Below are 22,034 nucleotides of genomic sequence, written 5' to 3'. Positions count from 1 at the left end.
TCCAAAAATCTTCTGACGGACTTTCCTTTCAAATATCATCAGTCTGTTTCTTCTTGCATCAGCATATCTGAGGTACTTGATGTTCACATCTCCGGTCTGGATTTCTGTGAGTTCATTAGATGACATCTCTCGCATTACCTTCTCTAATGCGAGATTGAAAAGAACAGGTGATAGTCCATCACCCTGCCGTAGCCCAGTTTTTATTTCAAATGTTTCAGTCAACTTATTTCCAGTTTTTACCTTTGCTGTAGTATCCATCAGGCAGGCCTTCATGAGGCTTACTAGTTTCTTGGCAAAACCAAACTATTTCCAGACACCTCAGCATACTTTCTCGATGAATGCAGTCCTTGGCCAAACTCCCACATTTTTTCTACGATCTGGCATAGGACAAAGATTTGGCCAATAGTAGATCTCCTGTGATGAAATCCTCCTTGATATTCTCCAATAATGGTATCTGCCAACAGTTGGATTTGATCTAGAAGACAGTTTGAGAAGATCTTATAACAAATACTGAGCACAGTGATACCATGGTAGTTTTCACACACTATTTGGTCATTCTTCTTGTGGATGGGACAGATTATTGCATTCCTCTAGTCTTCTGGAATGTTTTCAGTGTTCCAAATGGTCTCTATTAATTTGTGAATCCTTGCGACCAGGTATTCACCCCCCCCCCCCCCTTCCTGAATTATTTCAGCATGGATTCCATCTTCTCCCGGGCTTCTGTCCTTTTTAAGCTGTTTTATCTGCTTCCTGATCTCTTCTACAGTTGGTGGTAGGTATTCAGGGTCTGCTGTCTGTGGTCGGGGGAAGTTAAAGAGCATCGTTGGGTCTTCACAATTTAACAAGTCACTGAAATATTCTTCCCATCTCTTTGCAATTTGATATTCATTTGTCAGCATCTCTCCTTTGGCATTTTTTATGAATTGCTCTGTGAGTTTATAGGTTTTCTTCAGATAGTTGACCTTTCTGTACATGTTCTTCATCCTCCTTCCCTGGAAATCTTCTTCTGCTTCTGTAATAACCCCACTCATGAACTTCCTCTTTTCTCTCCAGAATATAGCTTGTGTTTCTCTATGGACTCTGTAAAATTCTGCCTTACTGCTCTGATCAGTTGCTGACTGTAACTACTTGTCACGGGCTTCTTTTCGCCTGTTGTGTGCCTCTTCACAGACCTCATTGAACCATTTCTTCTTTCTTGCCACTCATTTTCCAATGACTGCTCCTGCAACCTTTATAACCACATTTCTAATTTCTTCCCACTGCTTATTTACATCTGAGTCCTCTGTTTCCAGCAGTACTGTAAAACAATTCCTCATCTCAACTTGAAATTCATTTCTGGTTTCTTCCTGAGCTACCTTTTCTATTTATAAACGTGTCACTTTCTTTAGTTTACTTCTTTGGTGTGGTTTCATGGTGACTCTGAGTCGACTTTTAACCAAGAAATGGTCGGAACCACACTCAGACCCATGAGAATTTCTTGCATCCATAATCCAATTCCTGGTTAGACTGTACATTCCATGTTCAAAATTGTAGTCCTTTTCTATGTTTAGTTCATTGTATTGGGTGTCTGTTCCGAATCCAAGGCTCCTCTCTAGCTTTCGTAACACGACTGGTTTTGCAAGGGGGGGCTTGTTAGACCCACGCCCAACCCCCAACCTGGAGGACCAGGGTATGCCATTTAGTCTGGAACCTCATCTTCAACCTGTCTGGCTTGTGTGGCCCTACCAGTAGCTAAGCTACCACAGGCATAGCTCTCAGGAGTGTTTGACCACGCAAGCCCCACCACCACGACAAGGTAAGGATACCGTTTGGTATGTTAAACAGTGGAAAATGGTTCTTCAGCCAGCTAAGGTTCTTAGTTGAAGATTTATTTAAATCACAGAAAATAGAAGGACTTCAGCGATAGAAGTATATGAATGTGGATAGAGGGAAAGATAGATTGGTACTCTAAAGAGAAGTAAGAAATGAAATAAAAGAGTTGGTTGCTAAGATTGAAGAAAGAAAGAAAGAAAGAAAGAAAGAAGACAGCCCCAAAGACAGGAAACCCTTCCCTCCCCCCTTCCACAGGATCCCCACTTCGCCAGTACTTAGGTGAGAAGCCAGAGGAGGTATGATGTTCGGCGTCTCCTACAGAATGGACATTCTCACCGTCACCTTAGAAGTCCCCAAAGAAAAGATCTTATCAACTCCTATGGAATGGCAAATGATGAAGAACCAGTCACACTTGTTTGCGAGGGCTGTATGAAGGGTGTGGTGTTTGTGTAGTGTTGGTTGTGTCTATGCCTACACTACCCACCCTTATACAAAATTGAGTACAAACCCTCCCCCATCACATCATACTTTACAAAGGGCTCAAAACATTTTATAAAAATTTAAATATCATGTAACACTGAATTATGCCATTTCCGCAACACTGGCGTTTATAATGTTCTATCTAGAAGTACAGAACACATTCCCCGGGTTTTACCCTTGCGGAACTCACATATGAGATTACCCTTCTGTTTTTGGCATGCTTCCTAGTGGAATATCTCCAGATCCAAATGCAGTTTCAAAGTTGACAAATTTATGTCAAGTCAGTCTCGCAAATGAGATAACCCTTAACCCAGTTGTCAGTACAGTCGTTTCAGGCTGACGTGAAAACGACCGTTTATAGATTTATTGTATGAGAATAGATGACAGAATAGTTGAAGTAGTTAAGGGGATCTGGTGCAGGAAAACTAAAGTAGGAGCAACACCGAATCCAACTTGGGAACCAGCGGACGTCACTCCACCGGTTAACACAGAATGTCATCATCCCTGGGGGTTTTGTACATATCTGTTTATATCTTTAACATTGTACATACCTTTCTCCTCTATTGGTTTGTCTAAATACTTGGCCCTCATCAAGTGCCAGTCGAAATACTTATGCATCGAACCTCGGGTGTTGCTGTAGTATTTCGGGTCCCATAAATCTGAAATTAACTTCTCTTGTGCACTGGACGACCAATATTTTTCTTTAAATTTTCTTTGAAAGTCTTCCCAGGACGTGAAGTACTCTATGTTTACTGTGCCCCATTCTGAAGCTTCACCCTCTAAATAACCTATCGCAAATTGTACTTTCTTAGCCTCTTCCCAACTTTTAGGCATAGCCTGATTAAATAGTTTTAGGAAATGGATGGGGTGTACCTCCCCGTCTGGTTTACCCCCAGGGAACTGTCAGGAAAAGCCTGAATTCGATCCCCATTGCAAATCATTAATTATTTCTTTATTTAGAGCAAGATTTTGAGACACTGTACTCTTTTCAAGTTTTTCCTGAATAATTTTGAATTCCCTTCTTAGGTTATCTAAGTCTTTTTTAGTATGATCTAATTCAGAGGTCATTATAGGCGAAGGAATGTCAACGCTTAATTTTTCTTCCACTTTTCATTCTATTAGCCCATCCACCTGTTTCTCTATATTGGTTAGATTGATCAACTAAGTTGTAATTAACTTTTCTTTGAGATTTTGTTCTACAGTTTCTAAACGTGAGCTAACTCCTGAAATTTGCGCCTGAACTAATGCGAGCAATTTATCTTGTTTATGTACATTTGTTTTAATGTTACTTAATTCCTGTTTAACCACATCAAATGTGACCTTACAGGCATCTTTCAAGAAATCAAAATTTTCGTTGACTCTGGTTTCCAGGCTACTACATTTACAGTCGACATCATACTCTAATTTCTGGGCTATTTCCCATAAATTTTTCTGTTGTTTCTCCTCTAAGCCTTTAAACAAAATATTTACTCTTTCACTTAGAGAGTCAGACTTTTCTTTCTTAAAGTCTAACTTGAGGTGTTGCATTTGAGTGTTCTGTAAATCTAATTTAGACTTTAATTCTGAGTTCTGTAAATCTAGTTTAGAATTTAATTCTGCCTTCAGTTCGTCTTGTCTCGTGTTCTGTGACTCAAACTGAGTTTTGATAAACTTCATTAATTGACATAAATCAGGTCCTTGGTTTCCTATCCCCATAGCCCCAACATGCCCTTCTGATTGTTGATCATCCCCTTCCATCTTATTCTTCATAGCCTTAAGTCGAGTCAACATTCACAGTACCCCCTACTCGCAAGTCTTACACTGCACAATTGAACAAAAGTCAAAGTTCGCTCACCCGGTGTGACTTGACAATCTGCTACCAGCGGCGTCGGTGTTGGTGTAGATGGAGGCGTCAGCATTTGTAGACGGCGGCGGCGGCATTTGTAGACGGCGGCGTTGGCGTTTGTAGACGGCAGCGCCGGCGTTTGTAGACGGCAGCGCCGGCGTTTGTAGACGGCGGCGGCGGCGTTGTAGATGTCGGCGGCGTTTGTGAATTAATGGATGGCGTTCGTTCTACTCGATTTCCTTGCTTCTATCACCATTAACCAACAGGACAATTTTCGATAAATATCTTCGAATCTTGTTCGCTGTTACTCGTTGTTTTGGCAACACTCGTCAATATTTTCAACTTGCTTTCGTTAATCTTCCACCTTCTTCACAGGTCCTTTCTTTACTGGTTGCCATGTTATGCGGTGCCCCGTTGCATCTTGTCTAAAACTTAGAGCCACGCTCCTTGGACTATCAGTGTGAACTTACTTGAATGCCGGATACAGGCTCAGCTTCCCCGCAGCTCTGGCGTCTTCTGCTTGCATCAAACTCTCCTCCGAAGAGTCCATATTTTGAAGAAGGTGAAAATTTGTCTACTATTCCCAAATCCTATTATCTAGTCCAAATAAAGACTCTCTCAAAATTCAGTGGCTGTTAACATATTCTTTATTCAAAATTCAATACACCATTTCAATGCCACATTAAACAGTAAGCCCACACTTTCTTAGGGCATTCGTACACGACTGAATTCAACCAAATTAAATAACATTTTTTCTCAACGATACAATTCCAATATACATGTCCATCTGCTCGAGACCAAGTCACTATTAATAATAATCTTTTTTTTTTCTTCCGTTGTCTCTCTACCACACACAACAATCACCAATGTTTTTTGTGCATGAAATTCGTCCACGGAATTGCTGCAACCGAGTGCATCACTTGTTGGCCCGGTTTTGCTCTTCTTTCTCGGTTAGCCTGCACAAATAACATTCTGCGGCAGTGTGTATCTGTTTATGCTACAACCCACTACAAAATAACGTGTGTTCGAAGCGGCTGAAACACAAGTGACTCCATACTTTTGTAAAATTCTGGGGGCACTACAAACTCTTGATGATGCTCTTGTCTCTGATGAACACTCACCATCAAGGACAACATACTGGATCCTATTACTTAAGAAGTCTTCAAGCCCCTTACATATCTGGGAATCTATTCTGTATTCCCAAAACTTAATTCACAGTGAGCATTGAGGCACTGTATCAGATGATTTTCGGAAATGAAGAAATAGGGAATCTGCCTGTTGCCATTCATCCATAGTTTGCTGGATAATATGTGAGAAGAGGGCGAGCTGGAGTTCTGCATGTGTGCAATTCTTTCTAAAACCATATAGAGTTGTGGACAGGAGATTTTCCATCTCAAAGAACTTTTTTATATTCAAATTAAGGAAATGTTGAAGAATTCTGCAGCTAACCAATGTTGAGGATATTGGTCTGTAATTTTAGTGGGTCAATTTTTTTTATACAGTTTAATATGCGGGAGTCACTTGACCTTTATTCCATTTGCCTGGAAGTCTGCACCGGTGGAGAGAGTAACAATAAATTCAAGTTAAGTAATGGGCCAATGCCATAGAGTACTCTTTGTAAAAGTGAATTGGGATCCCGGTTTTCTACCCAGGTAGACCTATTACTATTCCCTCCATATTGGAGTACACAGAACGGTCAGATGATTTGTCATATCATTCTACCACTTCAACAGTGATGTCTAGACTTTGGGTTCCCATAGCTCCCCACCTTCATGCTAGTGCCCAGTGTTAAGGGTGACTCCAGTTGCTACAGCCAGGCCATGAGGACCATGACCACCAGCCACAGTCTCAACACCAAGTGCATCAGCACCATCAAGCAGCCAGGCAGCCTCCCAGCAGCATTGGTGGGCTTCGGCCACATCTGCCTCCACTACTCCAATATGAAGACACCATGTATCAATGCCAAGTTGTGTCCAGGAGATGAGGATGTACACCTGTATGTACTCTAGCCAGATACATTATAAAAGTTTTCTCAAACTTCAACTATCCGGTTGCCATCCTCCCATCTAATGGATTCCTGTTTCTGTCACCAGTCCATCGAACCCACCGCACCTGGGTGACAGAGCAACTATGCTACCATGACTGACCTAAGAAAATTCCCTCCACATAGTAACAGATGGTTCTCACTGAACTATTACACCACATATGGCTGTTAAAAATATTTGTTAAAATTGTAATTTGTTATTTTCAAACATAGCAGATATGCAGATATTAAGGACTGCTCTTCAACATTAAATCATGCTACCTTGGAAGGTTGTTTCAAGCGGCCTGAATCCAAATACATACAGTGGTATAAGTATTCCCTCTTACACACACACACACCATGTCGGCATGAGCCATGTGCTGACCACAACAGAAGCAATTGAATTGTGTAAAAATAAAATCTACATCCACAATATGCATATGTGTTGTGGATGCACGTTTTATATTTATTGATGAAGGATATTGTTCAGTTGGTCCAGTCCAGGGATTGGCTATCTATCATCACGCCCAGAAATAAAGGGTATCTTATAAATCTCTCCTAAAGTGGTATTCCACTGACCACCCAACCAACACAATATCCTGGTGCGTCCCTATGCTATGCCCACTCCCAACCTCTTGCCACAGGGGCCATATCCCTCTGGAAAACCCAGACACATCACTGGTCCAATAATCCACCTAGCACATCTTACTCCTGTCCTGTCACAGGCCTGTCCTATTCCATCAGAGGCGAGGCCACCTGTGAAAGGTACCATATTATATATTAACTCTGCTGCAATTTATGCACAGCATTTTATGTAGGCAGGGCCATCGTAGATCCACCCACTGCCAGATTTTGGGCAAAAGGAGCGTTGACCAACCTGTGGGGTAACACGCTGCTAAGTACAGTATGCTTGATTTGAGTGGCTGCTTGACAATTTGTGCCATCTGGATACTCCTCCCAAGCACCAGCTTTTCTGAGTTACGTAGATGGGAGATATTCTTGCAACATATGATTTGTTCCTGTAATCCTTCTGGTGTCAATCTCCAACTAACCTCCTGTGCATGCACCTATCCTCTTCCCAATGGTCTCCCCTTCCTCTGTTCTGTCACCCCATCCCAATCCACTCCTCCACATCATTCTCACCATGTGCTGCACAAACTCTTTGGTGTTGACGTCTCTGCACTGCATTCCTATCCTGTTCTCTCTCTCTCTCTCTCTCTCTCTCTCTCTCTCTCTCTCTGTGTGTGTGTGTGTGTGTGTGTGTGTGTGTGTGTGTGTGTGTGTGTGTGTGTGTGTGTGTGTGTGTGTGTGTGCGTGTGTGTGCGCGCGTGCGCGCGCGTGTGCGTGCATGCGTGCGTGCGTGCGTGCGTGGGTGTGTGTAAGTTTTCTGTCTTGTTTGCGTTGCCTATTGACGACACAACACTCCTATTGTTTGGTGAGATGTTACCTGCACTCTTGAACTTTACATATTAATTTTCAGACAATCTGTTAATCATTTGCAGTGTAGATACAGGAGATTTCACTTCATCCTGCTGGAAAGGTCTATACAACTGACTTCATGGAGCAGGTACGGTTGATAGGTACCTTCTTTGACACTGATTGGCCCACAATACTACTTGGAATCATGTCATCTATGGACAGGTTGAGGGATATCTCTTGACTTTCTGTGATCCTCCAATTCCACATTTTATTTTAGATACTGAATCTATAATTATCTGCCAGATTGCTTTAAATGATAGAAAAATGGCTGTTAGGATAACATTTTATGTGTGATCCCCTTTTTTAGTAGCTGTAAATAGTATGACAAACATTGTAACTATCCCCATTCAGTGTTCATTATTTATAGATGATTTTATGGCTTCTAGTCTTCTTTCAATGTACCAGTAGCCACACATAAAATGCAACTAGTTATTAAGAGATAGGACTGACTAAGAGATAGGAGGTACCTGCCTCGACATTATGTGCCTCTTTTGAGATTTAGCTTGGCAAGCATGCTCCGGATGGAATCACTTGCAGAGAAATGATGGGGGCTAGTGAGCCAGTGAATTAATCACTGTCCCCACAGTTTGGTAGCTCTGTAGCATCTACTTATCAATGTGTGGCTGTTAAATCTGACATACGTGAAGAAACTTGTGAGCACTCTTCCAGCCCAGATGTTGTTTTTAGGCAGTTTCCCACATCAAAATAGGTAAATGCCAGGCAGCTTGGGTATCAAGCAATGTGATATGAACTCCAAGGATAGAAAAGTTATCCACTATCTGTTTGCAATGCAGACAGATGCTTTCAGCACTGATAAATTAACGATACAAGGCAGGGTTGCTCATTGCCACTATAATGTATAACTTATGTATTGAATAAACTGTGGAGTGAATAATTGATTATCTCAATGTGAAAGTGATTTGTGAAATTAGAAAATTAGCATAATGCGCTCCACTGAGAATATATCAGGTATCACAGAAAATAAATAGGAATTAAGTGGTATGCTTAATGAAATAGAACATTGCTACCTGTCTACCTATAGAAGAAGGAATAAGGTGGTGATATGTGCTGTATGTGGATGTCCTGAGTTGCCAAATGTTAAATTTAAACTAGAAACCTTTGAAAAGATGAATTAACTTTGCTATCTAGGAAGTAGAGTGGATAAGAAAGTAGATGCAAGAAACAGCTGCCAACATCCGAAAATATAAACTGTGATGCAAGAAAAAAATTATGAACGATTATGTTTGCAGCTCAGCTCCATTTGGATGCCAAATGTGGGCAGTGGAGAAGACAGAACTCAAATGAAATGAAATAAACAGTTGTTTGAAATGTGCTTTTACATGAGACTGACAAGTGACAGGAATAGAGAAACCAAAACAACACTGAATCCATTTCTTTTAGCAGGGAAATTTAAAAAAAAAAAAAGGATTCAGTGTTTTGTCCCCTCATCTTTAATCTAGTTCTTCCTATTCTCCAAAATGTCTAAGTTAAAATTTATTCATTTCTGCCCAGTCAAATCTGAATTCAGATTTATTGCCCTTTTTTTAAAGTTATGGTACAGATATATTTAATCAGTGCATTAATAACAAAGTCAGTATTCAAATTAAAATGTAAAACAAGATTATACTGAACATGTTGCTAACCTGTGATTCCAGGCACCAGCAGCTGTGCAAGCTACTCCTTCACCTATGACAAAACTACAGTCTGGCCATGCAGTGACTATGCTGCAGCAGCTGATAGCTGAAGCAGATAACAAGGCAGTAGTTTTCAGTGATGACCTATCAGTGCAGACAAGGGAGCAACACCTTCAGGGCTTGGCTGCCTGTCAGGAAGATGATGCTCTACACAAAAATTGGCTAAGTACGTCCACATCTGTTACCAGCTAAGTATAAAGCTCCATTACTGTCCCAATTCTAGACTCCTTTTCTATCTTCTCAGTAGTTTGATGTATAGCTGTTTAAAATATCTGCATCTACATATAAACTCTGCAAACCACTTGCAAGTGCATGGCAGAGGGTACCTCCCACTGTACCAGTTATTAACAATGTAGGAAAAGGCAGATTGCTACTTACCGTAAAGAAGACACTTTAAGTTGCAGACAGGCACAATTAAAAGACACTTCCATAAAGCTTTTGGCCACAGCCTTCATCAGCAAATGAGAAAGACACTATTCATACACACAGGCAAGCACACGGAAAGACACTATTCATACACACAGGCAAGCACACCTCTGGCACATATGATCACCAAATCCAGCATCTCGGGCCAGAGTGCAACTATCATGCAGGATGCAAGCATCAGTCTGGTGGGAGAGGAGGGGGGGCGGTGGGGGGGGAGGGGATAGTTTTGTACTGGTGGGGAGAGAGATGAATGCAGTCTGATGGAGTGTGTAGAAACCAGAATACCAACAAACACAGTGTCAGGTGGTAGTGACACAGAAAGGTGGGGAAATTAGGAAAGAAAAAGGAGAGGATTGGGGAAAGATTGGCAGGTGCATTGGCAGAGGGTGACAAATAAACAAGGTGGGAGAAGAGAGTGGGGAGGACATGATAGAACAGAGGGGGTTGCAAACTGTTGTGTGGAGGGTGTGAAGACAGTATGTTATTGTAGGCTGGGATGATTACGGGAGCAGAGAATGTGTTGTAAGGATATGCAGTTCATAACAGCTGGTAATGGAGGGAAGGGTCCAGATGGCTCGATAGTGAAACAGCTATTGAAACCAAGTATATTATGTTCAGCTGCATATTGTGCCTCAGAGTGGTCTACTTTGCTCTTGGCCACAGTTTAGCAGTGGCCATTCATCCTGATGGACAGTTGGTTGGTAGTCATACCAGTAGGAAAAGGTGTACAGTGATTGCAGGAGAGCTGGTAAATGACATTGCTGTTTTTACAGGTGGCCTGGCCCCTGATGGGGTAGGATAAATCTATGACAGGACTGGAATAGGAAGTGCTGAGAGGGTGGATTGGGCGGGTTGACACTCCCTCCCTATACACTAACATCCCTCATGCTCATGGTCTTACCTCTGTTGAGCACTATATTTCCCAAGGTCCTTCAGATTCCAAATCCGCCTGCCACCTCATTCCTCATACACCTCACTAACTTTATCCTTACCCACAACTACTCCTTTGAAGGGACTGTACAGGGTTATTACAAATGATTGAATCGATTTCATAAATTCACTGTAGCTCCATTCATTGACATACGGTCACGACACACTACAGATACGTAGAAAAACTCATAAAGTTTTGTTCGGCTGAAGCCGCACTTCAGGTTTCTGCCGCCATAGCGCTCGAGAGCGCAGTGAGACAAAATGCCGACAGGAGCCGAGAAAGCATATGTCGTGCTTGAAATGCACTCACATCAGTCAGTCATAACAGTGCAACGACACTTCAGGACGAAGTTCAACAAAGATCCACCAACTGCTAACTCCATTCGGCGATGGTATGCGCAGTTTAAAGCTTCTGGATGCCTCTGTAAGGGGAAATCAACGGGTCGGCCTGCCGTGAGCGAAGAAACGGTTGAACGCGTGCGGGCAAGTTTCATGCGTAGCCCGTGGAAGTTGACGAATAAAGCAAGCAGGGAGCTAAACGTACCACAGCCGACGCTTTGGAAAATCTTACGGAAAAGGCTAAAGCAGAAGCATTTCTTAAACAGAAGATTGGAAAACCGATGGATCGGTCGTGATGGAGATCATGATCAACAATTCATGTCATGGCCTCCACGCTCTCCCAACTTAACCCCATGCGATTTCTTTTTGTGGGGTTATGTGAAAGATTCAGTGTTTAAACCTCCTCTACCAAGAAACGTGCCAGAACTGCGAGCTCGCATCAACGATGCTTTCGAACTCATTGATGGGGACATGCTGCGCCGAGTGTGGGAGGAACTTGATTATGGGCTTGATGTCTGCCGAATCACTAAAGAGGCCCATATCGAACATTTGTGAATGCCTAAAAAAACTTTTTGAGTTTTTGTATGAGTGTGCAAAGCATTGTGAAAATATCTCAAATAATAAAGTTATTGTAGAGCTGTGAAATTGCTTCAATCATTTGTAATAACCCTGTATATAAACAAATCCAGTTCACAGCCATGGGCACTTACATGGCACTCTCCTATGCCAACCTTTTAATGGGCCATCTAGAGGATACCTTCCTAGCCTCCCATAACAGCAAACCCATAGTCTGGTTCAGGTCCATTGACGATATCTTCGTGATCTAGACTCAAGGTCAAGACACCCTAGCTTTATTTCCTCACAACCTCAACATCTTCCCATCCGCTTCACGTGGTACTCCTCAACCCAACGTGCTACCTTCCTAGAAGTAGAACTCCACCTCTCTGGTGGTTCCATCTGCACCCCTGTCTATGTTAAACCCCCAACAGTACTTTCAATTATGCAGTTGTCATCCCTTTCACACCAAAAAATCCATCCCATACACCTGGCCAATTGGGAATGGCATATATGCAGTGTCAATTGTCTCACAAAGGCCCTCACAGACAGGCACTACCCCCAGACCTAGTCTGCTAATAGATCTCCCATGCCATTTCCCCTCAAATCCCCATTCCTCCCACCTTTCTGGGAACGAGCCCTTTGTCAACCAACACCACTCAGGACTAGAACAACTGAACTATGTCCTTCGGCAGGGCTTTTGATTACAGACATTTGTGTCTGTATATGTGTGGATGGATATGTGTGTGTGTGTGTGTGTGTGTGTGTGTGTGTGTGTGTGCGTGCGAGTGTATACCCGTCCTTTTTTCCCCCTAAGGTAAATCTTTCTGCTCCCAGGATTGGAATGACTCCTTACCCTCTCCTTTAAAACTAACATCCTTTCGTCTTTCCCTCTCCTTCCCTCTTTCCTGACAAAGCAACCGTTGGTTGCGAAAGCTAGAATTTTGTGTGTGTATTTGTGTTTATATATATATATATATATATAAAAAATAGAGGGAAACATTCCACGTAGGAAATATATATCTAAAAACAAAGATGATGTGACTTACCAAATGAAAGTGCTGGCAGTTCGACAGACACACAAACATACGCACAAAATTCAAGCTTTCGCAACAAACTGTTGCCTCATCAGGAAAGAGGGAAGGAGAGGGAAAGACGAAAGGATGTGGGTTTTAAGGGAGAGGGTAAGGAGTCATTCCAATCCCGGGAGCGGAAAGACTTACCTTAGGGGGAAAAAAGGACGGGTATACACTCGCGCGCACACACACACATATCCATCCACACATATACAGACACAAGCAGACATATTTAAAGATCAAGATGTTTGTGTGTCTGTCGACCTGCCAGCACTTTCATTTGGTAAGTCACATCATCTTTGTTTTATATATATATACCGGGACTGGAATGACTCCTTACCACTCTCCCTTAAAACCCACATCCCTTCTTCTTTCCCTCTCTTTCCCTCTTTCCTGACGAAGCAACGGTTAGTTGCGAAAGCTTGAATTTTGTGTGTATGTTTGTGTTTGTTTGTGTGTCTATCGACCTGCCAGCACTTTCGTTTGGTAAGTCACATCATCTTTGTTTTTTTTATATATATATATATATATATATATATATATATATATATATATATATATATATATATGTCTGCTTGTGTCTGTGTATGTGCGGATGGATATGTGTGTGTGTGTGTGTGCGCGCGCGAGTCCTTTTTTCCCCCTAAGGTAAGTCTTTCCGCTACCGGGACTGGAATGACTCCTTACCACTCTCCCTTAAAACCCACATCCCTTCTTCTTTCCCTCTCTTTCCCTCTTTCCTGACGAATTCCTGACGAAGCAACGGTTAGTTGCGAAAGCTTGAATTTTGTGTGTATGTTTGTGTTTGTTTGTGTGTCTATCGACCTGCCAGCACTTTCGTTTGGTAAGTCACATCATCTTTGTTTTTTATATATATATATATATATATATATATATATATAAACACACACGCGCACACACACACACACACACACACACACACACACACACACACACACACACACACATATATCCATCCGCACATACACAGACACAAGCAGACATTTGTAAAGGCAAAGAGTTTGGGCAGAGATGTCAGTCGAGGCAGAAGTACAGAGGCAAAGATGTTGTTCAAAGACAGGTGAGGTATGAGTGGCAGCAAATTGAAATTAGAAATTAGCGGAGATTGAGGCCTGGCAGATAACAAGAAGAGAGGATATACTGAAGGGCAAGTTCCCATCTCCGGAGTTCTGACAGGTTGTTATTAGTGGGAAGTATCCAGATAACCCGGACGGTGTAACACTGTGCCAAGATGTGCTGGCCATGCACCAAGGCATGTTTATCCACAGGGTGATCCTCATTACCAACAAACACTGTCTGCCTGTGTCCATTCATGCGAATGGACAGTTTGTTGCAGGTCATTCCCACATAGAAAGCTTCACAGTGTAGGCAGGTCAGTTGGTAAATCACGTGGGTGCTTTCACACGTGGCTCTGCCTTTGATCGTGTACACCTTCCGGGTTACAGGACAGGAGTAGGTGGTGGTGGGAGGCTGCATGGGACAGGTTTTACACCGGGGGCGGTTACAAGGGTAGGAGCCAGATGGTAGGCAAGATGGCTTGGAGATTTCATAGGGATGAACTAAGAGGTTACGAAGGTTAGGTGGACGGCGGAAAGACACTCTTGGTGGAGTGGGGAGGATTTCATGAAGGATGGATCTCATTCAGGGCAGGATTTGAGGAAGTCATATCCCTGCTGGAGAGCCACATTCAGAGTCTGATCCAGTCCCGAAAAGTATCCTGTCACAAGTGGGGTACTTTTGAGGTTCTTCTGTGGGAGGTTCTGGGTTTGAGATGAGGAAGTGGCTCTGGTTATTTGCTTCTGTACCAGGTCGGGAGGGTAGTTGCGGGATGCAAAAGCTGTCTTGCTGCATTTGCTGGAATTTGTATTTATATGAAAATTTGCAGTGTACGTGTTGCCACGCATCAAAGGTCTTTCCAAAAATGGATATTTTTTTTTTTTTTTTTTTTTTTTTTTTTGCTGGGTTTCATTTCATAAAGTGCTGGGAATTTCTACGCTGGTGTATAAAACCTTTACCATTCAAAGGACTGATAAATTTTCAACTCTGAGGGAAAGTGTAATTTTTTTATATTATTGAGGTAAAGTTGTAAAGTGAGGTTCCTGTGTATCACCTACACTTTTCAAGATGTACTGTATTTAAAATGTTTTATACTCTCAGTCCTTTGGAACCCACATGTATTTCAGAAAACTCGTCATGATAAAATGTGGACATTGGCTGAATAGTCAGATCTATTTATTATACCAGATCGGTATGGGGCCAATGCCCGTCATCTGTGACAAAACAGTTTATTGTTACGTTTTAATACTTACTGTGCGTAATGGAAACTTTTTTGCACCACAGTCAGAAGTTTTAAAGTGTTGTACCCATCAGTATTGTTTTGGCACATAAGTAATGTTAAAGGATTTACTACAGTCAGTTCTGTGCACATATATGGTAGTATGTATCCCATATCATTGAAACACTAGCTGACCACTACACAGTCCATGTTGAGATTGTAGTCACCAGGAAGTTTTCAGTATATTTAGAGGATATGATTGAGTATTGTTTACTAATTGACAAAGGTGTTAAAATCAGTGAACAAAGATTGTGGTGTTCATTATTTTCAAACTATGTGGTTCTTCTCTTACCAGATGTGGAAAATAGACCCTAGGAAAGGTCAAGGAGATTTTTAAGTAAAGAAAATGAAAATAATGAAACTAGGTGTGTATATGACAAGATAAAAATTATGCTGAAAGGAGGCGAAGTGAATATATGTGTAAGATTGTAAATACCTAGGTAGTAGAATAGAGCCAACTGGAGTTGCTTCACAGTCATTATATCAAGAATATAAACGACAAATTTGGGATTCACTAAGAAGTGGGATATGTAGGATGTGTCCAAAAGGTCTGTACAACTTAAGGTCTGTACAACTTTGGAACCATATAGAAATTTAGTGAGATAACTTGTGCAATCAGTATCTACTGTCACTTTGTTGGAAACGACCTGTAGTTTCACATAAAACTATCAAGTGGAATTTTGGTTCAGTGTGACTAACATTCGTAATGTGGCAGACATCGCAATGGCAATAAATTTCTTCCCACAATCATTGCAAAAAAGTCAGGCATAACTTGTGCATAGATTTTATTTTTCAGATCAGCTGAATCATTTGGTAGGGGAGTAACATACACATGGTCTTAAATGACACCCTAGAGGAGTAAATTCAGTAGTGTCAAGTCTGGGTAGTGAGGTGATCATGCAATTGGCCCTTCACAGCCAATCCAATGACCTGGAGAGCGATTATTAAGGAAACCTTGAAATTTTGCCAAGATTAAATTTTATTCCTGCTTTGGAGGTTCATTAGCATATCCATAGCAAAATGTATGCTGAATATTTGTTGCATAGTTCATTGCATGAAACCGAAAAGCCGCGCATATGCACTTCATGCCAGTGAATGTAGCCATTTTAACTGTGCACTACGCTGACACTCCTAATGGCAGAATGGGGTACTGATGTACTACGTGAGTCAAACATGAAGTGATTTGCTACAAAATGACAAATTTACCAGTACTGTAAGTTATCTCGATAAATTTCTGTAGCATTCCAAAATTTTAAAGTCTTTCTGAATCATCCTGTATATTCTTTAATGGTATGTAAATAGGCTTAAGGACAATGTTATTAAGTGTTTGGTCAGGCATGCACTTGTAGCGTGCGGAAGGAAGACAGGAGTCAATTAAAGGCTTTTGAAATGTTGACATTGCAGAGAATAGAAAAAATAAAATGGGTAGACAAAGTGACAAATGAAGAGCTGCCTGAGGAGAATGGGGAAAGAAGGCAATCATTGGATGTAATTGAATGTAGGAAAAGTTGGATTAGCCAGGTAGCGAGAATGCAAGATGGAATTTTAAAAACCATTTCAGGAGGAATGTGAAGAAGTAGAATAGAAGGCAAGGTTAGAAGTGGGCTCAGATCCCGGATGATCTGCATAATGGATGGAAATACAACAATTGAAAGAAAAGAGCAAAATGCAGCAAACATGATGATGACGACGATGATGATGATGATGATGATGATGATGATAATGATGACAATGACGATGACGATGATGACCACCGCAATCTCATTGGTCCACTTATTGTAAACAACTGCCTTAATTGAGTTTCATCAGCTACAGTGGCTAGAATTGATACTTGCACATTTGATATGTTCAATGTAACAATACTTCATTGAGACCCATCATAGGTGTTGGATTAGTCACACTGGTATTTCTGCTTTGCCAGCAAAGTTACCTATCTCTTTTCTACTAAATTATTGCTTGTGATTCTAATTAAAAACCAGATTATGTATAAAAAAAAATTATTCAGGGAAAGAAAAGCTGGTACATGTTTTAAATGCTTATCGAGAACATAAGGAGTAATGTATGCATCAGTTCTGATTTACAACATGGTATGTCTGTCTGCCTCTCCCCCATGAACCATGGACCTTGCCGTTGGTGGGGAGACTTGCGTGCCTCAACGATACAGATAGCCGTACCATAGGTACAACCACAATGGAGGGGTATCTGTTGAGAGGCCAGACAAACGTGTGGTTCCAGAAGAGGGGCAGCAGCCTTTTCAGTAGTTGCAGAGGCAACAGTCTGGATGATTGACTGATCTGGCCCTGTAACACTAACCAAAACGGCCTTGCTGTTTTGGTACTGCAAATGGCTGAAAGCAAGGGGAAACTACAGCCATAATTTTTCCCGAGGGCATGCAGCTTTACTGTATGATTAAATGATGATGGCGTCCTCTTGGATAAAATATTCCGGAGGTAAAATAGTCCCCCATTCAGATCTCCAGGCGGGGACTAAGAGGACGTCGTTATCAGGAGAAATAAAACTGGTGTTCTACGGATTGGAGGGTGGAATATCACATCCCTTAATCAGGCAGGTAGGTTAGAAAATTTAAAATGGGAAATGGATAGGTTAAAGTTAGATATAGTGGGAATTAGCGAAGTTCGGTGGCAGGAGGAACAAGACTTTTGGTCAGGTGAATACAGGGTTATAAATACAAAATCAAATAGGGGTAATGGAGGTGTAGGTTTAATAATGAATAAAAAATAGGAGTGCGGGTAAACTACCACAAACAGCATAGTGAACACCTTATTATGGCCAAGATAGACACGAAGCCCACGCCTACTACAGTAGTACTAGTTTATATGCCAACTATCTCTGCAGATGACAAAGAAATTGAAGAAATGTATGATGAGATAAAAGAAATTATTCAGACATAAAAGAAATTATTCAGACAAGGAAGGGAGACGAAAATTTAATAGTCATGGGTGACTGGAATTCGATAGTAGGAAAAGGAAGAGAAGGAAACGTAGTAGGTGAATATGGATTGGGGGGAAGAAATGAAAGAGGAAGCCGCCTGGTAGAATTTTGCACAGAGCATAACTTAATCATAGCTAACACTTGGTTCAAGAATCATAAAAGAAGGTTGCATACATGGAAGAGGCCTGGAGATACTGGCAGGTTTCGGATAGATTATATAATGGTAAGACAGAGATTTAGGAACCAGGTTTTAAATTGTAAGACATTTCCAGGGGCAGATGTGGACTCTGACTAAATCTATTGGTTATGAACTGTAGATTAAAACTGAAGAAACTGCAAAAAGGTGGCAATTTAAGGAGATGGGACTTGGATAAACTGAAAGAATCAGAGGTTGTACAGAGTTTCAGGGAGAGCATAAAGAAACAATTGACAGGAATGGGGGAAAGAAATACAGTACAAGAAGAATGGGTAGCTTTGAGGAATGAAATAGTGAAGGCAGCAGATGATCTAGTAGATAAAAAGATGAGGGCTAGTAGAAATCCTTGGGTAACAGAAGAGGTACTGAATTTAATTGATGAAAGAAGAAAATACAAAAATGCAGCAAGTGAAGCAGGCAAATAGGAATACAAACGTCTCAAAAGTGAGATTGACAGGAAGTGCAAAATGTCTAAGCAGGGATGGCTAGAGGACAAATGTAAGGATGTAGAGGCTTATCTCATGAGGGGTAAGATAGATACTGCCTACAGGAAAATTAAAGAGACCTTTGGAGAAAAGAGAACCACTTGCATGAATATCAAGAGCTCAGATGGAAACCCAGTTCTAAGCAAAGAAGGGAAAGCAGAAAGGTGGAAGGAGTATATAGAGGGTCTATACAGGCGCGATGTTCTTGAGGACAATATTATGGAAATGGAAGAGGAGGTATATGAAGATGAAATGGGAGATATGATACTGTGTGGAGAGTTTGACAGAGCACTGAAAGACCTAAGTCGAAACAAGGCCCCAGGAGTAGACAACATTCCATTAGAACTACTGACAGCCTTGGGAGAGCCAGTCCTGACAAAACTCTACCATCTGGTGAGCAAGATGTATGAGACAGGCAAAATTCCCTCAGACTTCAAGAAGAATATAATAATTCCAATCCCAAAGAAAGCAGGTGTTGACAGATATGAAAATTACCGAACCTACAGTTTAATAAGTCACAGCTGCAAAATACTAACGCGAATTCTTTACAGACGAATGGAAAAACTGGTAGAAGCTGACCTCGGGGAAGATCAGTTTGGATTCCATAGAAATGTTGGAACATGTGATGCAATACTGACTCTACGACTTAACTTAAAAGAAAGTTTAAGGAAAGGCAAACCTACGTTTCTAGCATTTGTAGACTTAGAGAAAGTTTTGACAATGTTGACTGGAATGCTCTGTTTCAAATTCTGAAGGTGGCAGGGGTAAAACACAGGGAGCAAAAGGCTATTTACAATTTGCACAGAAACCAGATGGCAATTATAAGAGTTGAGGGACATGAGAGGGAAGCAGTGGTTGGGAAGGGAGTAAGACAGGGTTGTAGCCTCTCCCCAATGCTACTCAATCTGTATATTGAGCAAGCACTAAAGGAAACAAAAGAAAAATTCGGAGTAGGTATTAAAAGCCATGGAGAAGAAATAAAAACTTTGAGGTTCGCTGATGACATTGTAATTCTGTCAGAGACAGCAAAAGACTTGGAAGAGCAGTTGAACGGAATGGACAGTGTCTTGAAAGGAGGGTATAAGATGAACATCAACAAAAGCAAAACGAGGATAATGGAATGTAGTCGAATTATGTCGGGTGATGCTGTGGGAATTAGATTAGGAAATGAGACACTTAAAGTAGTAAAGGAGTTTTGCTATTTGGGGAGCAAAATAACTGATGATCGTCGAAGTAGAGAGGATATAAAATGTAGACTGGCAATGGCGAGGAAAGCGTTTCTGAAGAAGAGAAATTTGTTAACATCGAGTATTGATTTAAGTGCAAGGAAATCGTTTAAAAAAGTATTTGTATGGAGTGTAGCCATGTATGGAAGTGAAACATGGACAATAAATAGTTTGGACAAGAAGAGAATAGAAGCTTTCGAAATGTGGTGCTACAGAAGAATGCTGAAGATTAGATGGGTAGATCACATAACTAATGAGGAGGTATTGAATAGAATTGGGAAGAAGAGGAGTTTGTGGCACAACTTGACTAGAAGAAGGGATCAGTTGGTAGGACATGTTCTGAGGCATCAAGGGATCACCAATTTAGTACTGGAGGGCAGCGTGGAGGGTAAAAATCGTAGAGGGAGACCAAGAGATGAATACACTAAGCAGATTCAGAAGGATGTAGGCTAAGGAGATGAAGAGGCTTGCACAGGATAGAGTAGCATGGAGAGCTGCATCAAACCAGTCTCAGGACTGAAGACAACAACAACAACAACAACAACAACATGTCTGTCTGAGATACACAATACACTAAAGATACTGTGTGTGCGTGCGCGTGCGCGCGTGTTGTATCTGTCATCTATTTTTGATGAAGCCCTTGCTGGCCAAAAGCTTATTTGTGACAGTCTTTTTGTTGTGCCAGCCTGCGACCCAGCATCTTCACTAAATTGTGCCAAACAAGGTGGCACAGTGGTTAGCACACTGGACACACATTTAGGAGGATGATGGTTCAATCTCGCATCCAGCCATCCTGATTTAGGTTTTCCGTGATTTCCCTAAAATTGCTTCAGGCAAATGGCGGGATGGTTCCTTTGAAAGGACACGGCTGGCTTCCTTCTTCATCCTTCCCTAATCTGATGAGACTGATGACCTCGCTCTTTGGTCTCTTCTGCCAAATCAACCCCAACCCACTAAATGGTGAGTGGCAACTTTCCTTCCCTAATAAAGTTACTGGTAATGTTTTTGAAATGATTAATTTACCGTCACCTTCACCAACCCCAGTCATGAGAGTTTCAAAGTATTGTTTATAGGAGTATAGGATACCACTGAGTATAGATCGTATTCTGTATGACGTTTACCCTCCAGAACTGCTGATTGTACCAGCTCTCGGTGCGATGTTTGCTTGTTTCATCAGAAACTCCCTAACTCCCTGTGTGTATCCTTATGCTTCTCTCTCTCTCTCTCTCTCTCTCTCTCTCTCTCTCTCTCTCTCTCTCTCTCTCACACACACACACACACACACACACACACACACAAACTTGCATGCTATCCCTTCATTTAATATTTGCACATTATGTCTTCATTCTCAGACTTGGTATGTCATCTTATACTGTCTTTTATCTTTCTGTACATCATTGGGAATATGGTGCTATATAATGTGTCTCATTAGCTAGTCACACTTTCATATTTTGTGAAATTCATAATTTATTGTTACTGATGGCTATTAGTTCAATTTCAATTACATGTTACTGAATACTGATTTCTAAATATTTTTTGTTTTCGTTACAGTTGTTCTCGTGAATAGCCAAGTGCTTCTGAAAGGTTGTGAAACTAAGGGTTATGTAATCCTGAGTGCTGCAAAAGCAGAAATATTGCAAAGAATTCATCGTCCAGTTTGGAAAGACAGAACTCTTGTTCCTAAGACAACATGGGTTGGTTCACTAGAGTGCATGCAATACTACGCAACAGTTAGTGCTGGAGAAAATGACCTGTTGGATGGTAAATCAGTTTCATATTGGCTTTCTAGTTTTTAATGTTACTAAGTAGGGCTCCAGTGGCTGATTGAGAGCAGCTGCCAGTGACAGTTACGTAGTTTGTACACAGTGTTTACTTTGTCTTTATCTTATGTGCTTCTGTGAAATGTGAATAGCTTATGTGTGTTCATCTATTTTGAGTAGTGTTTATTATTTTTTGCCTCCTAAATATTGGTGTGTTTTTTAAGCATTATTGTTGTGGGTGTGGACTTGGAGTATAGAGATAGCTAGTAGTCATCCTAAGTACTTACAATATCTGGAAACTGCTTGTGTAGTTTACTGTAATTGCCTGCCGGTTATAGATGCAGGGGTAATTAGATACTGTTTGGAAACAGATGAAAGCCACATTGGCTGTGGTTGAGAGGCTTCATAACACTGCTCATG

At 41.3% G+C, this 22,034-nt stretch overlaps 1 protein-coding gene across 1 annotated transcript in view; it reads left to right on the top strand.

Moving 5' to 3' along the window:
- The window catches only part of LOC126461608 (protein KIAA0100), a 320,706-nt gene that overhangs the window by 236,507 nt on the left and 62,165 nt on the right, over window positions 1–22,034 (top strand). The window contains exons 27-28 of the mRNA XM_050096009.1: window positions 9,275–9,479; window positions 21,406–21,615. Coding sequence (XP_049951966.1) covers window positions 9,275–9,479; window positions 21,406–21,615 — 415 coding nt within the window. The remainder of the gene's footprint in view (window positions 1–9,274; window positions 9,480–21,405; window positions 21,616–22,034) is intronic.

This window comes from Schistocerca serialis, chromosome 1 (assembly GCF_023864345.2).
Source record: "Schistocerca serialis cubense isolate TAMUIC-IGC-003099 chromosome 1, iqSchSeri2.2, whole genome shotgun sequence".
In the NCBI taxonomy this organism is placed as follows: Eukaryota; Metazoa; Arthropoda; class Insecta; order Orthoptera; family Acrididae; genus Schistocerca; species Schistocerca serialis.
Note: the sequence above shows the minus strand (reverse complement) of the source record. Positions and strands in the feature narration are given on the sequence as shown.